Below are 22673 nucleotides of genomic sequence, written 5' to 3'. Positions count from 1 at the left end.
GCCTTACCCCAAAAAAATAATAATGCGCTAGTTGCTTTAGGCGCGCCTTTAATAATGTTATCTCCCTAAACTCGGGTGCACATTTATGTGACCCAAATCCAAATCTCAACGGAGTCGAAATATGTCTCTAGTCACGGGCGCATTGATTGTGGCGTGGCCCGAGATGCATTTCCATGACGTTGCAAATTCTTAAAAAAATAAGAATGAGATGAGCCTCGCCGAATAAAAATACAAATTGCGGGGCCCTCAGTAAATACTTGTTTAAAATTACTTAGAATTCAGGAGGGCCGCTTAGTGAATTTCGTGGCCTTCCCGAAATAATAACGCGATAGTCTCTTTAGGCGCGTGTTTAATAATTTACTTTCTTAAACTTGGGTGTGCATTTCATGCGACCCAAATCCAAATCCCAAAACGTCAAATAAGATATGTTCCGGATTGTGGGTGCATTTCATGTGACGCAGTCCAAAGACATGTTTTAAGCGATGTTCACATTCTTAATAATAATAATTAATAAAGCGGTTAAAAGATAAAATTTGCACATGGTTCATAATTGTATTAAAAATCAGATAAATAAGCCGAATATAACAGTTGAGCGACCGTGCTAGAACCACGGAACTCGGGAATGCCTAACACCTTCTCCCGGGTTAACAGAATTCCTTATCTAGATTTCTGGTACGCAGACTGTAATATAGAGTCATTATTTTCCTCGATTCGGGATTAAAATTGGTGACTTGGGACACCCTAAATCTCCCAAGTGGCGACTCTGAAATAAACAAATAAATCCCGTTTCGATTGTCCTTTAATTGAAAAAAACTCCCCTGCGCCCCTCGGGTGCGTAAAAAGGAGGTGCGACAGTCGGACGTTGAATTCTCGTGGTAGAGATCTCGTGGTAGAGCGCTCGCTTAGCATGCGATAGGTACGGGGATCGATACCCCGCATCTCCAAGAATAGTACATTGCTTTTTATCTTACATTATATAAGAGTTGGTACTTGGTTCTGCCTTTCTTCACGTTGTAGCTACGTAGTCAGACGTTGAATTCTCATGGTAGAGTGCTCGCTTAGCATGCAAGAGGTACGGGGATCGATACCCCGCATCTCCAAGAATAGTACATTGCTTTTTATCTTACATTATATAAGAGTTGGTACTTGATTCTGCCTTTCTCCACGTTGTAGCTACGTAGTCGGACGTTGAATTCTCATGGTAGAGCGCTCGCTAGCATGCGAGAGGTACGGGGATCGATACCCCGCATCTCCAAGTATAGTACATTGCTTTTTATCTTACATTATATAAGAGTTGGTACTTGGTTCTGCCTTTCTTCACGTTGTAGCTACATAGTCGGACGTTGAATTCTCATGGTAGAGCGCTCGCTTAGCATGCGATAGGTACGAGGATCGATACCACGCATCTCCAAGAATAGTACATTGCTTTTTATCTTACATTATATAAGTGTTGGTACTTGGTTTTGCCTTTCTTCACGTTGTAGCTACGTAGTCGGACGTTGAATTCTCATGGTAGAGCGCTCGCTTAGCATGCGAGAGGTACGGGGATCGATACCCCGCATCTCCAAGTATAGTACATTGCTTTTTATCTTACATTATATAAGAGTTGGTACTTGGTTCTGCCTTTCTTCACTTTGTAGCTACGTAGTCGGACGTTCAATTCTAATGGTAGAGCACTCGCTTAGCATGCGAGAGGTACGGGGATCGATGCCCCGCATCTCCAAGAATCTTACATTGCTTTTTATCTTACATTATATAAGTGTTGGTACTTGGTTCTGCCTTTCTTCACGTTGTAGCTACGTAGTCGGACGTTGAATTCTCATGGTAGAGCGCTCGCTTAACATGCGAGAGGTACGGGGATCGATACCCCGCATCTCCAAGTATAGTACATTGTTTTTTATCTTACATTATATAAGAGTTGGTACTTGGTTCTGCCTTTCTTCACTTTGTAGCTACGTAGTCGGACGTTCAATTCTAATGGTAGAGCGCTCGCTTAGCATGCGAGAGGTACGGGGATCGATACCCCGCATCTGCAAGAATAGTACATTGCTTTTTATCTTACATTATATAAGTGTTGGTACTTGGTTCTGCCTTTCTTCACGTTGTAGCTACGTAGTTGCACGTTGAATTCTCATGATAGAGCGCTCGCTTAGCATGCGAGAGGTACGGGGATCGATACCCCGCATCTCCAAGAATAGTACATTGCTTTTTATCTTACATTATATAAGAGTTGGTACTTGGTTATGCCTTTCTTCACTTTGTAACTACGTAGTCCGACATTGAATTCTCATTTTGTCTCCCTGTAATCCGCTAATGCTCCTTTCAGTTACTATTATCATCTTCTCCATGCTTCCTGCATACTGACCAAAATAGCTAGGGAAGAAACAATAAAATGTGATCATATGTTAAACTGGGCATATCAGTCATCCACACCAATCATACTAACCATAAATGAAATGCAATTCGCAAGGAGTCTGCGTTCCATCAATTGAAGAACAATGCAGCGAGATAATTATCTTTTCAACATAGTTGTAACTACGTCATTCTTGATGGATTTCAGCCACGAAACTAGGACTAGTCCAATCATGGTGACCAGCTATATTAGGCAGTTCTTTCCAGGCTATCTTTCTGTGTAAAATGAATATATACAGTTCATTAACTTCCAGGCGTCTAAATATTAAAATGAGAGTAATAGAATATTATAGATGTATAATGGGTCAAATCAAAAGCATAACTGTTGAATTTACAGAGACGGATCCACCATTTGAAGTTTATGAATTCCTACAATAACCTCAAGTTATAATAATAACTTGCTCACATTCAAGTATTTATAGATATTTAGTGGATTCTTGCTACATACAAGGTCTAGACAAAAACTACTAGGTTCCGGTGAACCTATAGATTACTCAGGTATCTAACATATAAAAGTTGCCTCTTTATCAAAAGGACCAACAAATCCAAAATATTCTGCTTGTACGCATTTCCTCTGCAAAAGAAGAGGCCGAGTTTGATCAAGAACTAGCATGTGCTCACACCCATTGACAAACCTCTCACAGCAACTTTTACAGCAGCAACAACGCCATGCTGCCTTAACCCCTTTTTCTCCTTAGTCTCGCTATTATCTTCACTCTGAACAGCAACAAAGTATGCAACCTATCGAGCCAAATGGGACAGAATCAGAAACCATTGTATGCATAGAAGTACCTATAGAGATCTGCTAGACATTCTAAAATTCCATTTCTATTTCTAATTCTTTTTGTAACTATTTGGCTAGTTTTGGACACTGCTAACTAGGTAGAACCAAATCGTCAATTTCAGATCAACTTTTTCATTCTCTTCTTTATAGTATTGCAGATTGATTCTTTAACAATAAACATCAATATTACTTAACTGTATGAAAGATGTCAATACAAACATAGGATCAAAAGCATTGGGACTCACCAGCCTACAGGTTTGAGGTGAATCGAATTACAATGAAATATTCCTAGCTAACCTAACCTTGAAGCAACCAAGATTTATTTTTCATCCGTTACTATTGATGCATGAGAACCAAATATCGCATGTGAAGCATCTCAGACTACCTCAAATCTTCAAATGGATATGTCAAAAGAATGTACAGAAATCCACAAAGAAACAAGTCACTCGTATTTTATATATTTTAAATTGAAATAACAAACATACATGCCACGAATATGGCTCGGCCTCAGCTCTTGGGTTAACTTACTCAACTATTTGAATTTGTTGGGAACTTGTTTAGCCAAGAAACTTGCTTATACATGAAAAATATTCTTGTTATCTACTCTTTCCTTTCCATTTTATGCAACAAGAGAACTGAGATTAAGCAGCTACTAAGCTCGCTTCTATCAGGAACGAATTCTCTAGGAAATGTGTGAATACAAAAGTTCATCACGGGTACTGAAGAATATTGCAAGGAATTTTTAGCCTGTGTATGACCACTAATAATTTGAATAGAACTGTAGACATCTCAATTCAAGAAAAATCTCTATTCAAATAGGCATTTGAAGATTTTGATGACATGACAAGAGATTTAGCGAATAATTACCTTTCCTGAAGCATTCCGGACTGGTGATATGTGAAGCCAAAATGAGGTTCCGTCTTTTCTGAAAGAAAATATGTAGCCACACGAGACTTAGCTTAGAGAAACAACACTTTGTATCTAAATAACTTGCAAGGACAGGAGCCAACCTGTAATTTAACATGCGTAGGTTACATGGTTGTTCATTTTGGATGCATTCTTTTATCTGCAAAGAGAATAGTAAAAAATTGGATTTAGACCATGTGTTATACTTATCTCCATATGTTCTTCTCCTAAGCCCTCAGCTACTAATATTTCAGAGTATTAAATCTCATACCAATAATCTAGGAAATGCAAAACACAAAATTGAACAAATAAGAGTAGATATATTTCTTCACCCTCCCTCTATCCATCAAGGATGAAAACAAGAGAAAATCACCCGAAATTGTGTGCTTGCATCTGTATGGCCCAACACTTCGTCTCTGGAAAAGCCTATCCAAAATGGTAACAAAGCATCATTCCAGTTAGTAACTATCAGTATAACTTACGACGTATATTCCTTCACACTCCTCCTACCCATCAAGGATGAAAACTTAATTCCCATCTAAAGAAAACACAAGATTAAGTATAAATTAGATACATATTCAGTACCTGTTAAATTTAGGAAGGTATCACTTGCATAGACAATTGGCATGTCAGGTGAGTTTGCATCAGTTCTGCAAGTTAAGGGGAAAATAGTGTCAAAAACTATCCAGAACCTAATCATATCAACTGTAAAAATGAAAAACTAGGGAATTTTTAAAAAAAAACTCACAGTACAAAGCTTTGTTTGATTCTACCAAGAGATCTATTTAAGGACGCTCTGAGCAGACTCATCCCAGACGGAGAGCATTGGTTCCCATGGACCGGTCTGCCTGTTGACTCACTGTAGTGTGTTAGCACAGTCTGTATGTTGTTAATAGAAGCAGTGGCTTTTCTCTTCTCTAGATCACTTGCATCACAAGGCCCCTCAGCATCTACTCCTGCGATGGACAAGTTTTGTGGATAAAATGAACCAATTGCACGATAAGCAACAAGACTAAGATGAATACTACATAAGGACTTAGAATCAAAGGAACCATAAATAATTCAAGTACACAAAAGTTGATAAATAATCCTTGCATTTAGGCACCACAATCTCGTCTAATCTCATCCAATTTCATTCTTCTTATTAGGGCTAAACTTTCGGTGCATATATTATGTTTTCTTTCTTTTCACAATGAAAGTTAAGCTTCACAAGAAATGACACAAAGATAGCCAAGTCAAGATAAGCCTGTGTTCTAGTTTTTCAAATACTAAGTAAATTTCAGCAATCATGTGAGAGGAAAGCTGAGGTCACATACATCTATAGGGGCATATATACTGTTTAGTATCGCAATCAATTATATCACTATTTCATGTTTCAACCAAAATGTACCTGTCAAATTTGAACCTGAACCTGAACCTGAAGCAAGAGATAGTTCCCGTTCAAATTTCATGAATGAATTGTAGTAATCTTCTTTCTTATAACACCTAAACACAGACTCTCGACAGCCAGCTCCATTTTGGCATAAATTCACTCCATTCCTCAAGATAGGTACTTGAACTCCCAAGAAATGAATCAATCTCCCATCCTTCTCACCAAAAACAGGACACATATGAAACAACATCCAAAATGGTGTCCCATCTTTCCTATAATTTAACAAACTGATCTGTATAGTCCTTTCCTCTCTAATTGCCTCACGAATCTCCATAACCGATCTTCTGTTGGTTTTAGGCCCCTGGAATATTCTCCCGTTCCTCCCAATCACCTCATACTTTGAATATCCAAACATTTCCAAGAACCCCTTTGAAGCATACACAATGGGGTTACCAGAAATGTAAGGATCAGTAATCGTAAAATTATCGCACAATCCATCAAGAGATTCTTGGAACCCTGCTGAGTAACAATCAAATGACTGTTTAGTCAAACCCTTTTGCGATTCCATACTGATTAATTCTACTAGTTCTGCCTCAAAGAGTCTTATCTTTTTCAGGAAAGATTAACTCCTATCCCATGTGGCACACTTTCAGGCAACCTTGCAATTTACAGTCTTCAGCTTCAATTGACACAAAACAAGAAAGGAAGTAATCAAGAAACATGAAGACCACTGAAAGAGCAAATGGAACTGAAGAAATTAATAAAACAATAGACCTAAAAATAAGTATATTTAATATCTGCTATCAATCATTTTAAACCTTTAAATGATACAATTTACACAGTTTAACATGATATCAAAAATTTATGTTTAGGTCTAACCGACACTCAGGAACAAGAAATTTTCCTATGCTTAGTGTAAAGAAAAAAAAAGTTAAACCAGAGTGTTGTAAAATAAACAAAAAGTATGCTATGCTCTCTCTATGATTTAAACATAGATTAGTCAGTTTACAATAACTTCATGGAATTTCATTAACCAAATATTAAGTGGTAGCCGTTAATTTCCTGGTAAGATAAAAGAGCTTACATGTCTTGTGTGAGAGAGTGAGCACTTGAGAAGCAGAAAATAGAGAGTATTAAAAATATCTGAAGGGGAGCTTTGTTTTAAATGAAGAAGAAGAATTTGAGATACCCATAAATCGTATTTTGGTGCATGAATTATGGAAAAGAACTCTTGAAAGTTGAAACTCACACTTGCAGAATTTCAGATCGCATGGACCGTTATTATATACTCCTATTTAATTCATTTTGTGGTCTAAAAAGCACAAGGACTTTTCTCTAATTATTTCTTCCATAAACATAACCGTAAAGATCTTCGTAAAAAAATATCTTCTGAAGTGATTTCGAAATATCCTCAAAAAGAAAAGGGTCCCCCTTCTTTGTTTTCTTTCTCCTTTGCTAGTCGGCAGGGATCTATTTTTACTATGAATTTTAAAATGCTTGTCTAATCTACTGCAGGCTGCTAGGTAAGTTATTAGTATATCAGTTATGGATAATCTTCTATTGAGAGTAATATTTATCCATAACGGAATACTGAAAAAATAAGTTCATTATATCAGGTATAGATAATCTTTTGCTGGAGGTAATGTTTATCCATAACAGAGTACTGAAAGAATAAGCTCATTGTATCCGGTATGAATAATCTTCTACCGGAAGTAATATTTATCGATAACGGAGTATCGAAAGGATAAACGTATTATACATGGTATGTATAATCTTCTACGGGGTAATATTTATCCATAATGGAGTATCGAAAGGATAAGCTTATTATATCCGGTATGAATAATCTTCTTCCGGGGGTAATGTTTATCCATAACCGGGTACCGAAGTGATAAGCTTCTTCAGGAGGTTTATTTCCAATAGAGTACTACATAGATAAACATATTTACGGCGGAGTCCCATATGGATAAACTTCTTCAGGAGGCTTATTTACAACAGAGTACTAAACAAACATCCATAATATAATATATTTATAACGCTCCCCCTTGGATGTTCATTAAAAGATAATGTGCCTCATTAAAACCTTACTAGGAAAAACCACGTGGGAAAAAATCCTAGGAAAGGAAGAAGAGTACACATATTTAGTAATACGCATTGTTTAGGTGCCTCATTAAAAACCTTATAAGGAAAACCCTGTGGGAAAAATCCTTAGTAAGAAAAAAAAAAATAGTGCATCGCATATTTACTCCCTCTAATGAAAACCTTGTTTCAAATATTTGAGTCTCCGCATTCTAATCTTATATCTGCATAACCAATACGATCTACACCACCTATAAATGCATAACAATTACACTGAGATAGAGTATTTCAGGACCAAGGAGTTCATCATCCTCTTTTGGAGGTCGCAACAGATCCTTATTCAATTCAAGCAATCGAACACCCATTGATGTACTTAATGGGTGCGCTTGTCCATGAAAAAACGTTTAAAGACCCTTTCTGTATAGGCAAATTGATGGATAAAGATCTCGTCTGCTAAATATTCAATTTGCAGACCAAAGACGAATTTTTATTTTTCCTAGATCTTTTATCTCAAATTCTTTCTTAAGATATTCAATTGCCTTTTGGAGTTCTTCTGGAGTTCCAACAAATTTTATGTCATCAACATAAACAGCAAGTAGAACAAATTCTGATGACATTTTCTTTATAAAAATATATGGACAAATAACATCATTTATGTAATCTTCTTTTAGCAAATATTTATTGAGGCGATTATACCACACGCGCACTGATTACTTTAAACCGTACAAAGATCTTTATAATTTGATCGAGTACATTTTTCAAGACTTTGAATTATATGCTTCAGGCATTTTGAATCCTTCAAGGATCTTCATATAGATTTAATCAAATAAGTCATATAGGTTAAGACTTGTATCTAAACGATATGACATCTTCAAGTGTCTGGACTGCTGGTCCGATCCTCACAATCTTTTAGAACATTGTGCACTATATTGTATCAAATATATCGTCGACGATCATTGTGTGTCAGTTCTTAAGCGACATAACTTGTTGAGATCTCATCACTTTCTTTATTTTTAGGTAACTGAACTTCTTCGGGAGTTTCATGAAATGTTATGTCGTGGGCTCTTCTAGAGCTTATTTCCTCCTCATTATGATCATTTTGATCATTAGCTCCTACAATTTTTCAAGGATTGTTACCTTTAGAACCGACTGATCTACCTCGCTTCATGCGTACAGTAAACTCTATCCTTCAGGGACTTTAATTTTAATAGGAGCATTTGTAGCTGAAATATAATATTAAATTTTGGATCAGCAAATGCTTCTGGCATTTGACTTGAATTATCTTCTAAGTGAGGATCATATTAATGACAATTCGATTCATATAACATATTTTTCAACTGTTTATTCCATCCCCCAAATGTTGGAAAAATTAACATATATCCCCAATCTTCTTTGGGAAACATATCTTTGTGTATTGTGGTAGAGAAATTAATCATATACTACACATCAAAAGATAGTAAAAAAAAATTGATTTCTGATCCTAAACCAATTATGAGGGAATAAATTTATCATATATTGTTGGTCTGGTGCATACAAGTGCTACTGTATGCAATTTAGAATATCTTAGACTAACACATGAAGCTTTGTTCTCATAAGCAATAGTTTAGCCATTAGTAGGAGGTATTCAATGCTAAACAAGCTTGGATATAAACCAGCATTATCAAGATGAACTGTCTTGATTTCATAATCTAAAAGTTATGCTCTTAATTGAGAAAAGCAATCTCAAATGCCAAACTGCAGGTTGACAATAAACATACATGTAACCGTCTTATATATGCATCTATAAGTGGTTCACATGATAAGTGAATGAGCCCATATTCACCTTTTATATATTCCAGAACCAGGGGTCTTAGTCCCAACTTTAGTTTGTATAATCAATTTATTATGAGAACAAGCAACACAGGAGAATTCTTGAAGAATCTTTTAGTTCTTCAATATATATTTATCTGAATTCTTAAATAGCTCATTCAAAAATGGCAAATGAAAACTTCAAGTTTATCATGGCATGTGCTATCTCTTAGTAAACTTCTGGTTTACTATGGCATAAACTTTTGCATTAGTAAACTTCTGATTTACCGTGACTGCTTTTGCATTAGTAAAATTCTGATTTACTGTGATACATGATACGATATAAATTGAAGAATAAGGCGGGTAACTTCTCACATATATATTATTTTACCCTCTATTATTGTGGAAACATGAAAATTTTCAATCTTCTAGTCATTTATAGTCTCAATATGATAGTCATTTGTATTAGTAAACTCCAGGTTTAATGCAACATATGTTTTGACCATAATCATATAATATGAATGATATATTTGTATATAAGATCTTCGAGAGCCTTCATTTATTATCCATAATCTAATATTTATCGGACACTACTGGTATCATGTGTCTTCTAGGCAAATAGTTAGCTCTTCAGGAGTTGTTGATACATTTTGTACTATCAAATATTGCTCATACACTTCTGGTATCATGAGAGAAAATCATAATCAAATAAACAATGTAAAACAATTGTTTAAGCACAAGAAAACTCTTCTTCATAATATTTTCCTACTTCAGGAGGCAATTTCAATTGTGTTACTTCTTTAGGAGCAAATTTAAAATACGAAATATTGAGTATATATTCTCTCAATTATATTACCTCTTCTGGAGGTAAATTGTAATATATTCACATCAAGGGCATGCTCATATTTACCAGATTTATTGTCACATTCACTTCAGAGAATGGATTAATATTATCAAAAGTTCTCATCCTTCAGGAAATCGAACACAATTATCTGAATGCGCATTAGTCACATCAAATTGTGATGCCTCAACATCTTTTAAAATATTTACTACTTCAGGAGCACATCGAGGCGTGCATTTAATATAGAGAATATTTATGTAGCTTATCTTCAATTGTAACCATAGAAAGCCTAAATTATCACTTCTGGTGATCATAGGCATATACCACTTCTGGTGGTTAACAAAATATAATTACAATGAGATATAAGAAATATAACCACTTTTTGTAGTTGTATATTTCTTGTAAACTCTGCTAGAGTTTAAGTTGATCTATTAATATTATCCATATTCTTCAAAATGATATAAATAAGATATTTTATAGTAAACATCATTATCAAATCATAATTTTTCTTTATGTACAACAATTATATAACCATACTATCTATTACAAATAACAAAAATTAAAATATTTGTATTTCTATAGATTCACCACCGATTACATGACTTGTTTCTCTTTCTGGGAGTGCAAGGTAATCAGCTACATCCAAATGCATGAAGTCTAAATTATCTTCAGAAATAAAATTTGCTTCAACATTTTTCTCTGTCTTCTTTAGGGAGGCTTGATAAAGCTCAACCAGGTGCTTTGGCGTACGACAGGTACGTGACCAGTGCCCTTTTTCTCCACATCTATAGCATGCATTTTCTGCATTTGGTGCTTGCACCGCTTCATGCTTTTGTTCCTTCCTTTTCCACTGCTGGTGGTGAGGATGGTTATTTGGTGCATTATTATTACCATGATTAAAATTTCTTCCCCGACCACGGCCATGACCACGACTGGGGCCACGACCTCTTCCACATCTAGCTTGGTAGAAGTTCGTCTCATTCACTTCAGGGAACAGACAAGAACCAGGAGTCGGCTTTCATGGGTTTTTATTAATAGCCCATTATGTTGCTCGGCTATAAGAAGATATGATATAAGTTCAAAATACTTTTTAAATCCCATCTCTCGATATTGCTGCTGCAGGAGCATATTCGAGGCATGAAAAGTGGTGAAAGTTTTCTCCAACATATCATGATCAATAATATTATCACCACATAATTTCAATTGGTAAATAATTCTGAATATAGCAGAATTATATTCACTTATAGATTTAAAATCTTGTAGCCTTAGATGAGTCCAATCATAACGTGCCTGTGGAAGAATGACCATCTTTAGGTGGTCATATCTATCTTTCAAATTATTCCACAGTATGACTGGATCTTTAATAGTAAGATATTCCATTTTCAGGCCCTCATCAAGGTAATGGCGTAGGAATCTCATTGCTTTGGCACGATCTTGGTTTGATGCCTGATTTTTATCCTTGATGGTGTCTGCTAGACCCATCGCATCAAGATGAATTTCAGCATCAAACACCCAAGACATGTAGCTTTTGCCCGATATATCCAGGGCTACAAATTGAAGTTTAGAAAGATTTGACATTATATAGAAAAAGAAAGTTCGTACCTCAGATACTTTCAAAGTATTTGCTCGAGATGGAAGAGTCTCGTGCTGATAACATGTTATAAAATAAAGACTGTAAAGTAAAGACAAGTATAGAGAGAAACTGATATATTATTCAAATTCAAACTGATGTACATAATGAGCTGAAATCTCTTCTATTTATAGAAGAAAGGAAGCTGCTACTGCAAGCTGCTACTATACCAGATATGAATAATCTTCTACTGAGAGTAATGTTTATCCATAACGGAATACTGAAAGAATAAGCTCATTGTACCAGGTATAGATAATCTTCTACTAGGGGTAATGTTTATCCATAACAGAGTCCTAAAAGAATAAGCTCATTGTACTCGGTATGAATAATCTTCTACCGGGGGTAATATTTATCCATAATAGAGTATCAAAAAGATAAGCTTATTATACCCGGTATGTATAATCTTCTATCGGGAGTAATATTTATCCATAACGGAGTATCGAAAGGATAAGCTTATTATACCTATAATCTTCTACCGTGGGTAATATTTATCCATAACCGGGTACCGAGTGATAAGTTTCTTCAGGAGGCTTATTTTCAATAGAGTACTAAATAGATAAACATATTTACGGCGGAGTCCCATATGGATAATCTTCTTCAGAAAGCTTATTTACAATGCAGTACTAAATAAACATTCATAATATAATATATTTATAACATATCTAATGTTTACATATTTTTTTTTTTTACATTTAGGGTATGTTGGGTATGACGGATAATAACTTTCGGAAAATATTTTCCCATTTTCTACTGTTTGGTTGCACAAAATAGTTTAGAAAATGTTTTCCTAGATATCACATTTTCCTAAAATTGGAGGAAAATGACTTTCTTAAAAAAAGTTAGAAAAATATTTTCCAAAAACTCCACCTACCCTCACATCTAACCCCAACCCCTCCAACTTTAATTTTCTATTTTTTATCATTTTTCTGTGGCACCCACCGTTTTTCTGCGCCACCCACTCATCCCAACCCTATCAACCCCACCCCTCTCCTCGCCCCGCAAATTTTTTATAATATATTTTCAGTTCTGATTTTTTTTAGTTTTCATTTTACAGGTTTGAAAATTTACGAGTTCCAAAGTTATGAGTTCAGAGGTTTATGTGTTTTAAAGTTTGCGGGTTTAGAAATTATAGAGTTTACGGGTTCGAAAGTTTAACGGTTTAGAAATTTATGAAATTTGTGGGTTCTGAAGGTTGTTGGTTCGAAAGTTTATGGCTTCATGTTTATTGTATCTAAATTATTTATAAATACTCTCCAGAAGTTATTTTCCTTAATTTGCATATCAAACACTGAAAAATGAGTAAGATTACTACTTATTTTTCAAGAAAATATTTTCTTGAAAAATATTTTCCATGAAAAATATTTTCCATTATACCAAACACACCCTTAGCGATGACACTACAATTATAGAGGATAAAACCATTTCCCATTATATGCAATACACATGCTAGTTGACCATGATTAAGTTACTAGATTATGTAAGGAGAATGATATATGTTATATAACATATATTGATGTCACGACCCGGAATTCTACCTTCGGAATCGTGATAGCGCCTAGCATTTCACTTGCTAGTCAATCCAACGTTAGAGAACTGTTAAGTCAATTTTTATTCAGTTTCAACAAATAATGTCAATTAAGCCAAAATGAAATAAAACCGCGTACAGAATAACATATATGCCCATAATTGTCATGTGATGACCCAAAAGGTCATCACTTGTTTTAAAAATAAATTTTGTATTTTGAAACCGTAAAAACCTCTTTCTGTCTCACCTCGATTTGCGTGCGCACTCCGGGCACGTAGCCGGAAGGCCATTATGTGAATTTTTTTGAAAAATGATGAATTTTGCCTTTAAAATGAATTTAAGTTGACTTCGGTCAATATTTTGGGTAAACGGACCCGGAACTGTGATTTGATGGTCCCGAAGGTCCGTAGGAAAATATGGGACTTGGGCATATACCCGGAATCGAATTTCGAGGTCCCAAGCCCGAGTAATGAATTTTTAAAGAAAATTGTTTTCTAAAATATTTATAAGTTTTTGGAAATGAAATGTGTTTGAAATTTGATGGTATCGGGACCGCATTCTGGTTTTGGAGCCTGGTATAGGTCTTCTATGTGATTTAAGTTGAGTCTGTCAAATTTGGTAAGAAACAGAACTGAAATGACGTGAATCGGACCTTATTTGAGAAAATTGGAAAATTTGATGTTCTTAAGTGATTTCATGATTTTGATGCTAAATTCATAGTTGTTGATATTATTTTGGTGATTGAATACACGAGCAAGTCCATATGATGTTTCTAGGTTGGTGTGCATGTTTGGTTTGGAGCCCCGTGGGCTCGGGTGAGTTTTGGATAGGCCACGGAGTGGAATTTTATCTTAGGAAACTGCAGGTTTTTCAGCTGGTATGATCAGGTCTGCAGGCTTCGCAAATGCGAGCAATGTGTCGCAAATGCGAAAAAAGACCTGTGCTGCCTGGGGTCGCAAATGCGACGACTTTATCGCAAAAGCGACTTCGCAAATGCGAAAGTCCCTGCACAAATGCGAAGATGCCCTGAACTCCCCAGTCATTGCAAATGCGAAAGTCCCTTCGCAAATGCGAGAATATCAGACTTTTGGGTTCGCAATTGCGAACCCTGGTCGCAATTGCGATACCTGCAACCTGTAAATTCATAACTTAGACGCATTTCAACCATTTTTCATACTCTTTAAAACCAAAATACTCTTGGGCTATTTTTCAAAGACAGTTTCTCTTCCAAATCGATTGTAAGTCATTTCTAACTCATTTTCTTCAATCTTTAACATCTTTTCACATGATTTGAACTCAAAATCAATGATTTTCATGGGAGAAATTGGGTGTTTTGGGTAGAACCTAGGTTTTTCAAATTTTGGGGATTTGGACTTCGATTTGACGTCCGATTTCAAAATAAATCATATATTTGGGTTTGTGGGAGAATGGGTAATCGGGTTTTGGTTCGAATCTCGGGTTTTGACCATGTGGGCCCGGGGGCGATTTTTGACTTTTTGGGAAAAACTTATTTTCGTGCATTAGAATTGATTCATTTAGCATTTATTGATGTAATTAAGTAACTTGTGGCTAGATACGAGTGAATTGGTGGTGGAATGAAGAGGTAAAGCGATAGTTGAGACTTGAATTGTGTTCGTGGCATCGAAGTAAGTGTTTGGTCTAACTTTAGCTTGAGGGATTAGAAGTTGTTTCATATTTTCTACATGTTATTTGTTGAGTACGACGTATAGGCATGGTGACGAGTATCTATACGTTGGTGTCAAGCATGCCTGTGAGTCTTATATTATGATTATTATGACTCCGTTTGTGTTGTTCATGCCTTTTTGTGATGATTTCTATTGCTGAGTAAAGTTTGTGGAAGTAATAGTGGTGTTTGAGTATTGAAGAGCGTTGGCTCAAGTTGTATAATGAATTGTGGAAGTATAATTGGCATTTGAACCTTATAGAGCATTGACTCAAGTTGTGAAGTGACTTGTGAAGTAAAGTGAAAAAGAGAAGAGAATTATTATATTGTCTCCCTTGCCGGGATATTGTTCTTAATGCTATCTCCCTTGCCGGTATGTTGATGCTTTTGATATTGTTCCTTTGTCGGGATTTGATTGTTAAGCTATTGTTCCCTTGCCAGGATTTTATCGCAATTTATTCATTTTCTCGCCTTATTGCTTGTGATTGTTGTTTGGGTGAGGAAGAGTGTTAAAGCACGAAGGGTGATGCCGTGCATGATTTTGTGAGGAAGAGTGTAAAGTAGGAAGGGTGATGCCGTGCCGCACGATGTACAATTCCGTGCCGATTATCTTGATTTTAGTGGTGAGGACGAGAGTAAAAGCACGAAGGGTGATACCGTGTAGTTTATATTGATTCTTATGATGAGGACAAGAGTAAAAGCACGAAGGGTAATGCCGTGCACTTGTTTGATTTCTGGTTCTTGTTAAAAATTTAGATAAGGTGTTCCTCGTATTTACTTGCTGTCTTCTTATTCTAATTTGATGTTTCCCCCACATCATGTTTCCCTCTCCCATTATTAACTGTACATTCCTGTTTCTACTTTCCGCTGTATATGATTTAACTACATAGGTTTGTTTGATAGTCTGGTCCTAGCCTCGTCACTACTTCGCCGAGGTTAGGCTAGACACTTACCAGCACATGGGGTAGGTTGTGCTGATACTACACTCTGCACTGTGTGCAGATCTTGGAGCAGTAACTTTTGGACCTTAGTTTGGGTGGCTGCCTTCAGTCCATACGGAGATCCAAGGTAGTCTTCTAGGCGTCCGTAGTCCCGCGCTTCTCCCCTTTTATCTTATTTCTTTCTCTTCCAATTATTTTGTAATTGCTTTCTAGACATTTCAGACTTGTAGTATATTGATGGATGCTCATGACTAGTGTAACGACCCGACTGGTCATTTTGCTTTTTAGAACCTCGTCCCCCTAAATAAAACTTCCTGCGCTTTCCTTAATTAATTTACGACCTGCGGGGATGGTTGGTTCGGGATTTGGAAGAATTTGGGTTGAAATATGCTCATTTGATTCCTTAAGATTTTCTTAAAAGGCTAAGTGTGACTTTGGTCAACATTTTTAGCAAACGGATGCGGATTCATGTTTTGACGGTCTCGGAGGGTCTGTAGGAAAATATGGGACCTAGGCGTATGCCAGTAATCGACTTCCGAGGTCCCTAGCCTGAGTAATGAATTTTTATTAGAAATTATTAAACTGAAATTCTAAAGATTTAAAGAAACTAAATAATGATTGATCATGTTGGTATCAGGCTCGTAGGTTGGTTCCAGAGCCCAGTACAGGTCCAATATAACATTCAAGACTTGCCCGCAAAATTTGGTGTCAATCTGAGTAGTATAAGTACGTTTCGGCACGTTAGAAGTGAATTTAAGAACTTGAAGTTCATAAGTTTGATTCAATTAGTTTTAGGGGTGATTCATAGATTTAGCATTATTTCGGGTGTTTCGAAGGTTCGAGCAGGTCTGTTTCATGATTTCAAACTTGTTGGTATGTTCGGACGGGGCCTGAGAACCCCGAGCATCTATCAGACGAGGCTCGAGTGAAGTTGGAAAAGTTGAGAATAGCTGAAACATCTGGTTTCTATCATAACCGCACCTGCGGTTGGTTAGCCACAGGTGCGAGACCGCATAAGCGGTTGTCCTCTCATAGATGTGCCAAGGCAGGCTAGGCCCAAAATCGCAGAAGTGGATCCCAAGCCACAGAAGTGGCTTCAAGACCGCAGAAGCGGTCCCAGCTCGCTTGGCCAATTCCGCAGATGCGGTCTCTTCCTTGCAGAAGTGGGACCGCATTCTGCAAAGAAATCACTGAAGCAGTGAGCTTCATTTAATACAGGTTCTAAGTTATTTTTGTCACTTTTCACCCCTCTATTGGGCGATTTTGGAGCTTTTGAGAGAAGACTTCCCCCTAGCATCTTGAGGTAAGTTTATCCTACCCATTCCTAGTTTAATACTTGTGTCTTAGATAGATTAAACACTAGGATTAAGGTAAAATCATGGGGTTAGAGAAAAACCTAGGGTTTTGACAAAAGTTAGATTTGACCACGAAATTTATTATGAAATGAATTAGAAATCATATATTATTGATCCTTGGATTATGAAGAACAACTTTCTTTGAAATATTTCGGAATCCGAGCGCAAGGGCCCGGGGTCGGATTTTAGGAAACTTGTGTTTAAGGGTGGGGAATTGCTTCAATAGTTAGAATACAATCTTGTGAGCTTGTATTGACTAGTTCCTACCTTGTTTATCTAGTTTTGGATCGTTCGGCTCCAAATTGAGAGTTCGTGCTCGTTCTTTGTATTGGAGGTGCATTTTGGAGCGAGGTGAGTCTCCTATCTAACCTTGTAAGAGGGAATTGTCCCCATAGGTGATGTAATCTAATAATTTTCCATTAAATGTAGGGGCTACGTACGCACTAGGTGACGAGAGTCTGTGCGTAGCTACTATTATGCTAAGTCCGGGTAGTTTGGGACCCAAAAGCATGCTTTATGTGGTATTCTTGCAACTCTATGTTTAATTTGGATTGCTTAAATCATAATGATTATGATAAATGAGACTAGTTAAGAGGAACATGATCTTTCTTGGCCTTTTTAAAGAGAAGTTGATAATTCAGTGAGTAATTGCTCCCCAGTTATATGTTCTTGACTGCTTGTTGCTGTGTTTAATTATATTTGACCGCATCGCATGGTTAATTTGCGAGCAAGGTAATAGATGCATCTATGGTTCGTGCCGTTAGACCCTCGGCAATGCACAATTTACTTTTATATTGAATCGGGCCGTACGACCTCGGCACTACTTGCGCATGTTTTACTCAGTATTTTTCTATGACTTGAGCTTATTATTTGTCCTGGAGTGGAAGTTGCCAGCTATGACATTATCTAGGAGAGGACCTGTTAATTTTTGCTATACACTGCTAATTATTTGTTTTATCTATGCTCAGTATAATTCATCTCTCATATTATTTGACCTTAGTAAGTGTCAAGTCGACTTCTCGTCTCTACTTCTTCGAGATTACACATGATACTTACTGGGTATATATTGTTTATATACTCATACTACACTTCTGTACTTAATTGTACAGGATTTGAGGTATGCACATTTGGCTATCAATCTGGTGCGCATCCCTGAGCACATTCCGAGACCTCCACGATGAGTTGCTCCCTTCCTGTGCCGTTCAGCAGCTTGATGGAGTCTCTCTTTATTTATTTTTGCTGTTTATTCTATTTCAGACAGTAGGATAGAATTATTCTTTTGTATATTCTACTATTTGCCCACAACTTGTGACACCAGGTCTTGGAACACACATTAGTAGACTATTCTTTTAGGAATTTGTATAATTATTTTGGTACATTACTGGCTATTACATGTTTTAAACTTTAACTTAAGAAATTGCTACAATTATTTTGGTAAAAGTAAAATGAGAACTTATTTATATTTTCGTGTTGGCTTGCTCGGCAATGGTGTTGGGCGGCATCATGACCTATTATGGAAATGGGTCATGACAACATGGTATCAGAGCACTAGGTTCACGTAGGTCTCACAAGTCATATGCAAACCTAATAGAGTCTTGTGGATCGGTATATAGACATTTGTATTTATCTTCGAGAGGCTAGAGGCTGTTAAGAAACTACTCTTTATTTATTTCCTATCGTGCAGTAGTTGCTATACTGAATTTCCCTCTTCTATTCTCTCACAAATGGTGAGGACACGCACGACTAATGTTCCAGACCCGGGAGGAGCTGTGCGCCCCGTTGCTAGAGGCCGATAGAGGCACCGACCCGAGGTAGGGGACGAGGGCATCCCAGAGTTGTCCTAGTAGCACCACCACTATATCCTGCGGGAGATCCTATCATTGAGGATCAGGGCGAGGTGCCCGCAACCGAGCCTACCCTGATAGACTTTATGACAACATCGAATTTCTAGGAGGTCATGGGCCGTATGCTGCGGTTCATGGACACCATGACTTAGGCTGGTTTATTTCCAGCAGATCCTGCTACATCACATGTAGGAGGGGGAGCATAGACCCCTACTGCTCAGGCTCTAGCAGCTGCAGTATATCAGACTCCGGGTGCATTACCCATAGATGGGGCTCAGCCAGTCGCTTCAGTGATGCCCAAGCCCAGACCAGCTGTGGATGGTGACCCATAGAAGTTATTAGATAGATGGACTAGACTTCACCCTCCTATCTTTAGGGGTGAACGCCATGAGAATGCCCAAGATTTCATTGATAGGTGCAGGGACAAACTGCACAACATGAGGATATTGGAGTCGCATGGAGTCAACTTCACTACTTTTCGGTTGGAGAGTAGGGCCCATAGATGGTGACAGTCCTATGTTCTTGGCAGGCGAGTAGGTTCTCCTCCCCTCACTTGGGGTCAGTTCACACAATTATTCTTGGATATGTTTATTCTATCCTCTGAGAGGGAAGAGCTGCGGTATTAGTTTGAGCATCTTGAGCAGGGTCAGATGTTCGTGACCGATTATGAGGCAAGGTTCTCTAAGTTGTCTCGCCATGCACTCATGATACTTCCACGGATGCAGAGAAAGTGCGGAGATTTGATGTGCGGTTGCACCCCAGTGTTCGAGCTAGCATGGCCCGAGAGGTAGAGATGGGTACTGAGTATCAGTTAGTGTTGGAGATTGCTCGCATGATTGAGGGTTATCGCCAGAGGGGTAGAGAGCAGTTTCAGCAGGACAAGAGGGCTCGGTTTTTTGGAGAGTTCAGAGGTGCCCCAACCAGGAGTAGGGGGCACACGGGGAGGGGTCAGCCCAGCAGGCCCCTATATTAAGCACCACCACCACCTCCCCAAGGTGCTCTAGTGAGACCTTATTTCAGTGCGATGACGGAGAGTTCTTATCGCCCACCAGCTATTCAGGGTTCCTCTGGCAGGTATTCTGGTAATCAGGGTTCTTCTAGTGCTTACCTCAGTGCCATGCCAGAGAGTTCATATTCCCACCAGCCATTTAGGGTTCCTCTGGTGGATATTCAGGTCAGCAAGCTCAGACCTCAGGGCAACAGGCTATGGTGCCAAGGGGTTGCAATGAGTGTGGAGATCTGGGTCATATGAAGAGGACCTGCCCCAAACTTTGGGGCAAGGTAGTACATCAGGGTCAGCAGCTTATGATTTTAACACTGGTTGCTCAGCCTCCTAGAGGAGGGGGACAGGCAGGTAGAGGCCGTCCTAGAGGTGGAGGCCAGGTAGAGAGAGGTTAGTTAGCTACTAGTCAGTCAAGTGGAGGCCAGCCAGCCGGTGCTCCAGCCAGATTCTATGCCTTTCTGGCTAGGCCAGATGCATTGGCCTCAAACGTCGTCATCACAGGTATTATCTCCATCTGTGGTAGAGATGCTTCGGTATTGTTTGATCCAGGGTCCACCTATTCATATGTATCATCTCTGTTTGCTCGTTTCCTGGTTATTCCTCCTACGCCTTTGGGCACTCCTATTCATTTGTCCACTCATGTGGGCGATTTTGTGGTTGTGGATCTGATCTACCGATCCTGTGTGGTCATATTCTATGGTTTCAAGACTAGAGCAGATCTCCTGATGCTTGATATTATCGACTTTGAGATCATCCTGGGCATGCATTGGTTATCTCCATATCACGCAGTCCTAGATTGCCATACCAAGACTTTTACATTAGCAATGCCAGGGTTGCCAAGGTTGGAATGGAAGGGTTCCACAATTGATACGTCTAACCGGGTTATCTCTTTCCTGAAGGCTCGGCATATGGTCGAGAAGAGGTGTTTGGCTTATTTGGATTATGTTCAGGATACCACCGCAGAGTCTCCGACGATTGATTCAGCTCCAGTAGTTCGAGAGTTCGCCGATGTGTTTCCTTCTGATCTTCCTGGCATGCCACCGGATCGTGATGTTGATTTGTGTATTGATTTGGCTCCAGGCACCCAGCTTATATCAATCCCACCATACCGTATGGCTCCGAAGGAGTTGAAAGAGCAGCTTGAGGAGTTGTTAGCAAATGGGTTTGTTAGACCTAGTATATCGCCTTGGGGTGCACCAATGTTATTTGTGAAGAAGAAGGATGGGACTATGCGGATGTGCATTGATTACCGCCAGTTGAACAAAGTCACCATCAAGAACAAGTATCCATTTCCTCGCATTGATGATTTGTTTGACTAGTTGCAAGGTGCTAGGGTGTTCTCTAAGATCGACTTGAGGTTGGGATACTATTAGTTGAAGATTCAGGACTCGGATGTTCCGAAGACTGTATTCCGGACTAGATACGACCATTATGAGTTTCTGGTGATGTCCTTTGGCTTGACTAATGCCCCAGCAGTAGTTATGGACTTGATGAACAGGGTGTTCAAACCTTATATTGATTCCTTTGTCATCGTCTTCATTGATGACATCTTGATAGACTCAAGTAGCCTGGGGGAGCACGAGCATCATTTTAGAGTAGTGCTTCAGACCTTGCGAGAGCAGAAGCTATATGCTAAGTTCTCCAAGTATGAGTTTTTGGCTAGAGTCAGTGGCATTCTTGGGGCATGTGGTGTCAGAAGAGGGTATTAAGGTGGATCCCAAGAAGATGAGGTAGTTCAGGGTTGGCCACGTCCTACTTCAGTGACCGAGATTAGGAGTTTCGTGGGGTTAGCAGGTTATTACAGACGATTCGTGCAAGGCTTTTCATCTATTATATCACCTCTGACTAGATTAACCCAGAAGGGTGCTCCTTTCCGTTGGTCCGATGATTGTGAGGCGAGCTTTCAGAAATTCAAGACAGCCTTGACTACAACACCAGTTCTTATGTTGCCTTCTGGTTCAGGGATGTATATGGTATATTGCGACGCTTCACGTGTTGGATTGGGATGTGTGCTAATGCAGGAGGGGTGAGTTATTGCATATGCTTCGCATCAGCTGAAGATCTATGAGAAGAATTATCCTGTGCACTGTAGACATGTGATTTTTGACCCTCCCCAATATTTTTATATTTTTAGCATAAAATATTTAATTTAGGCCTAATATAGCTATTTCAACTCATTTTTACTCTTTTACTTTATTTTATTACAAGAAAATGAAAATTACAAAAAAAAAATAAATATATTTTAGTATGTATCTTTCAAAATAAAATAAAATAATAATACAAGAATAGAACCATATTTTCATCTTTATATAATTTTGAAAATAAAAAATATATAATAGTTTCATGTTAGCTTTTGCATGGGGTAGTATTTTTATCTTTAAAATGAGTCAATTAAGGTGTTGGATCATAATTTTAAGAGTTTTAGAACTCAACTTGGCCCAATTCGGATTGGTCCATTAAGCCTAGGGACCTTTCTAGACTCTTCTTTGGAACAAAAAAACAATTAAAGAAG

General features: G+C 38.0%; 1 protein-coding gene across 1 annotated transcript; it reads right to left on the bottom strand.

The window, feature by feature from the left end:
* Positions 1-2715: 2715 nt before the first annotated feature.
* LOC104209983 (protein TWIN LOV 1-like) lies at positions 2716-6736 on the bottom strand. Its single transcript, XM_009758760.2, has 8 exons — positions 6559-6736; positions 5493-6153; positions 4851-5058; positions 4688-4752; positions 4476-4528; positions 4207-4262; positions 4064-4121; positions 2716-3153 (listed from the first exon to the last, which is right to left on the bottom strand). Exons 2-8 carry the CDS (start codon positions 6040-6042, stop codon positions 3019-3021), a joined length of 1125 nt encoding a protein of 374 aa, XP_009757062.1. The 5' UTR covers positions 6043-6153; positions 6559-6736; the 3' UTR covers positions 2716-3018.
* Positions 6737-22673: the final 15937 nt, after the last annotated feature.

The sequence above is a fragment of the Nicotiana sylvestris genome, chromosome 11 (genome assembly GCF_000393655.2).
Source record: "Nicotiana sylvestris chromosome 11, ASM39365v2, whole genome shotgun sequence".
NCBI lineage: Eukaryota > Viridiplantae > Streptophyta > Magnoliopsida > Solanales > Solanaceae > Nicotiana > Nicotiana sylvestris.
The sequence above is the reverse complement of the archived record's forward strand: the minus strand, read 5'-3'. Positions and strand labels throughout refer to the sequence as shown.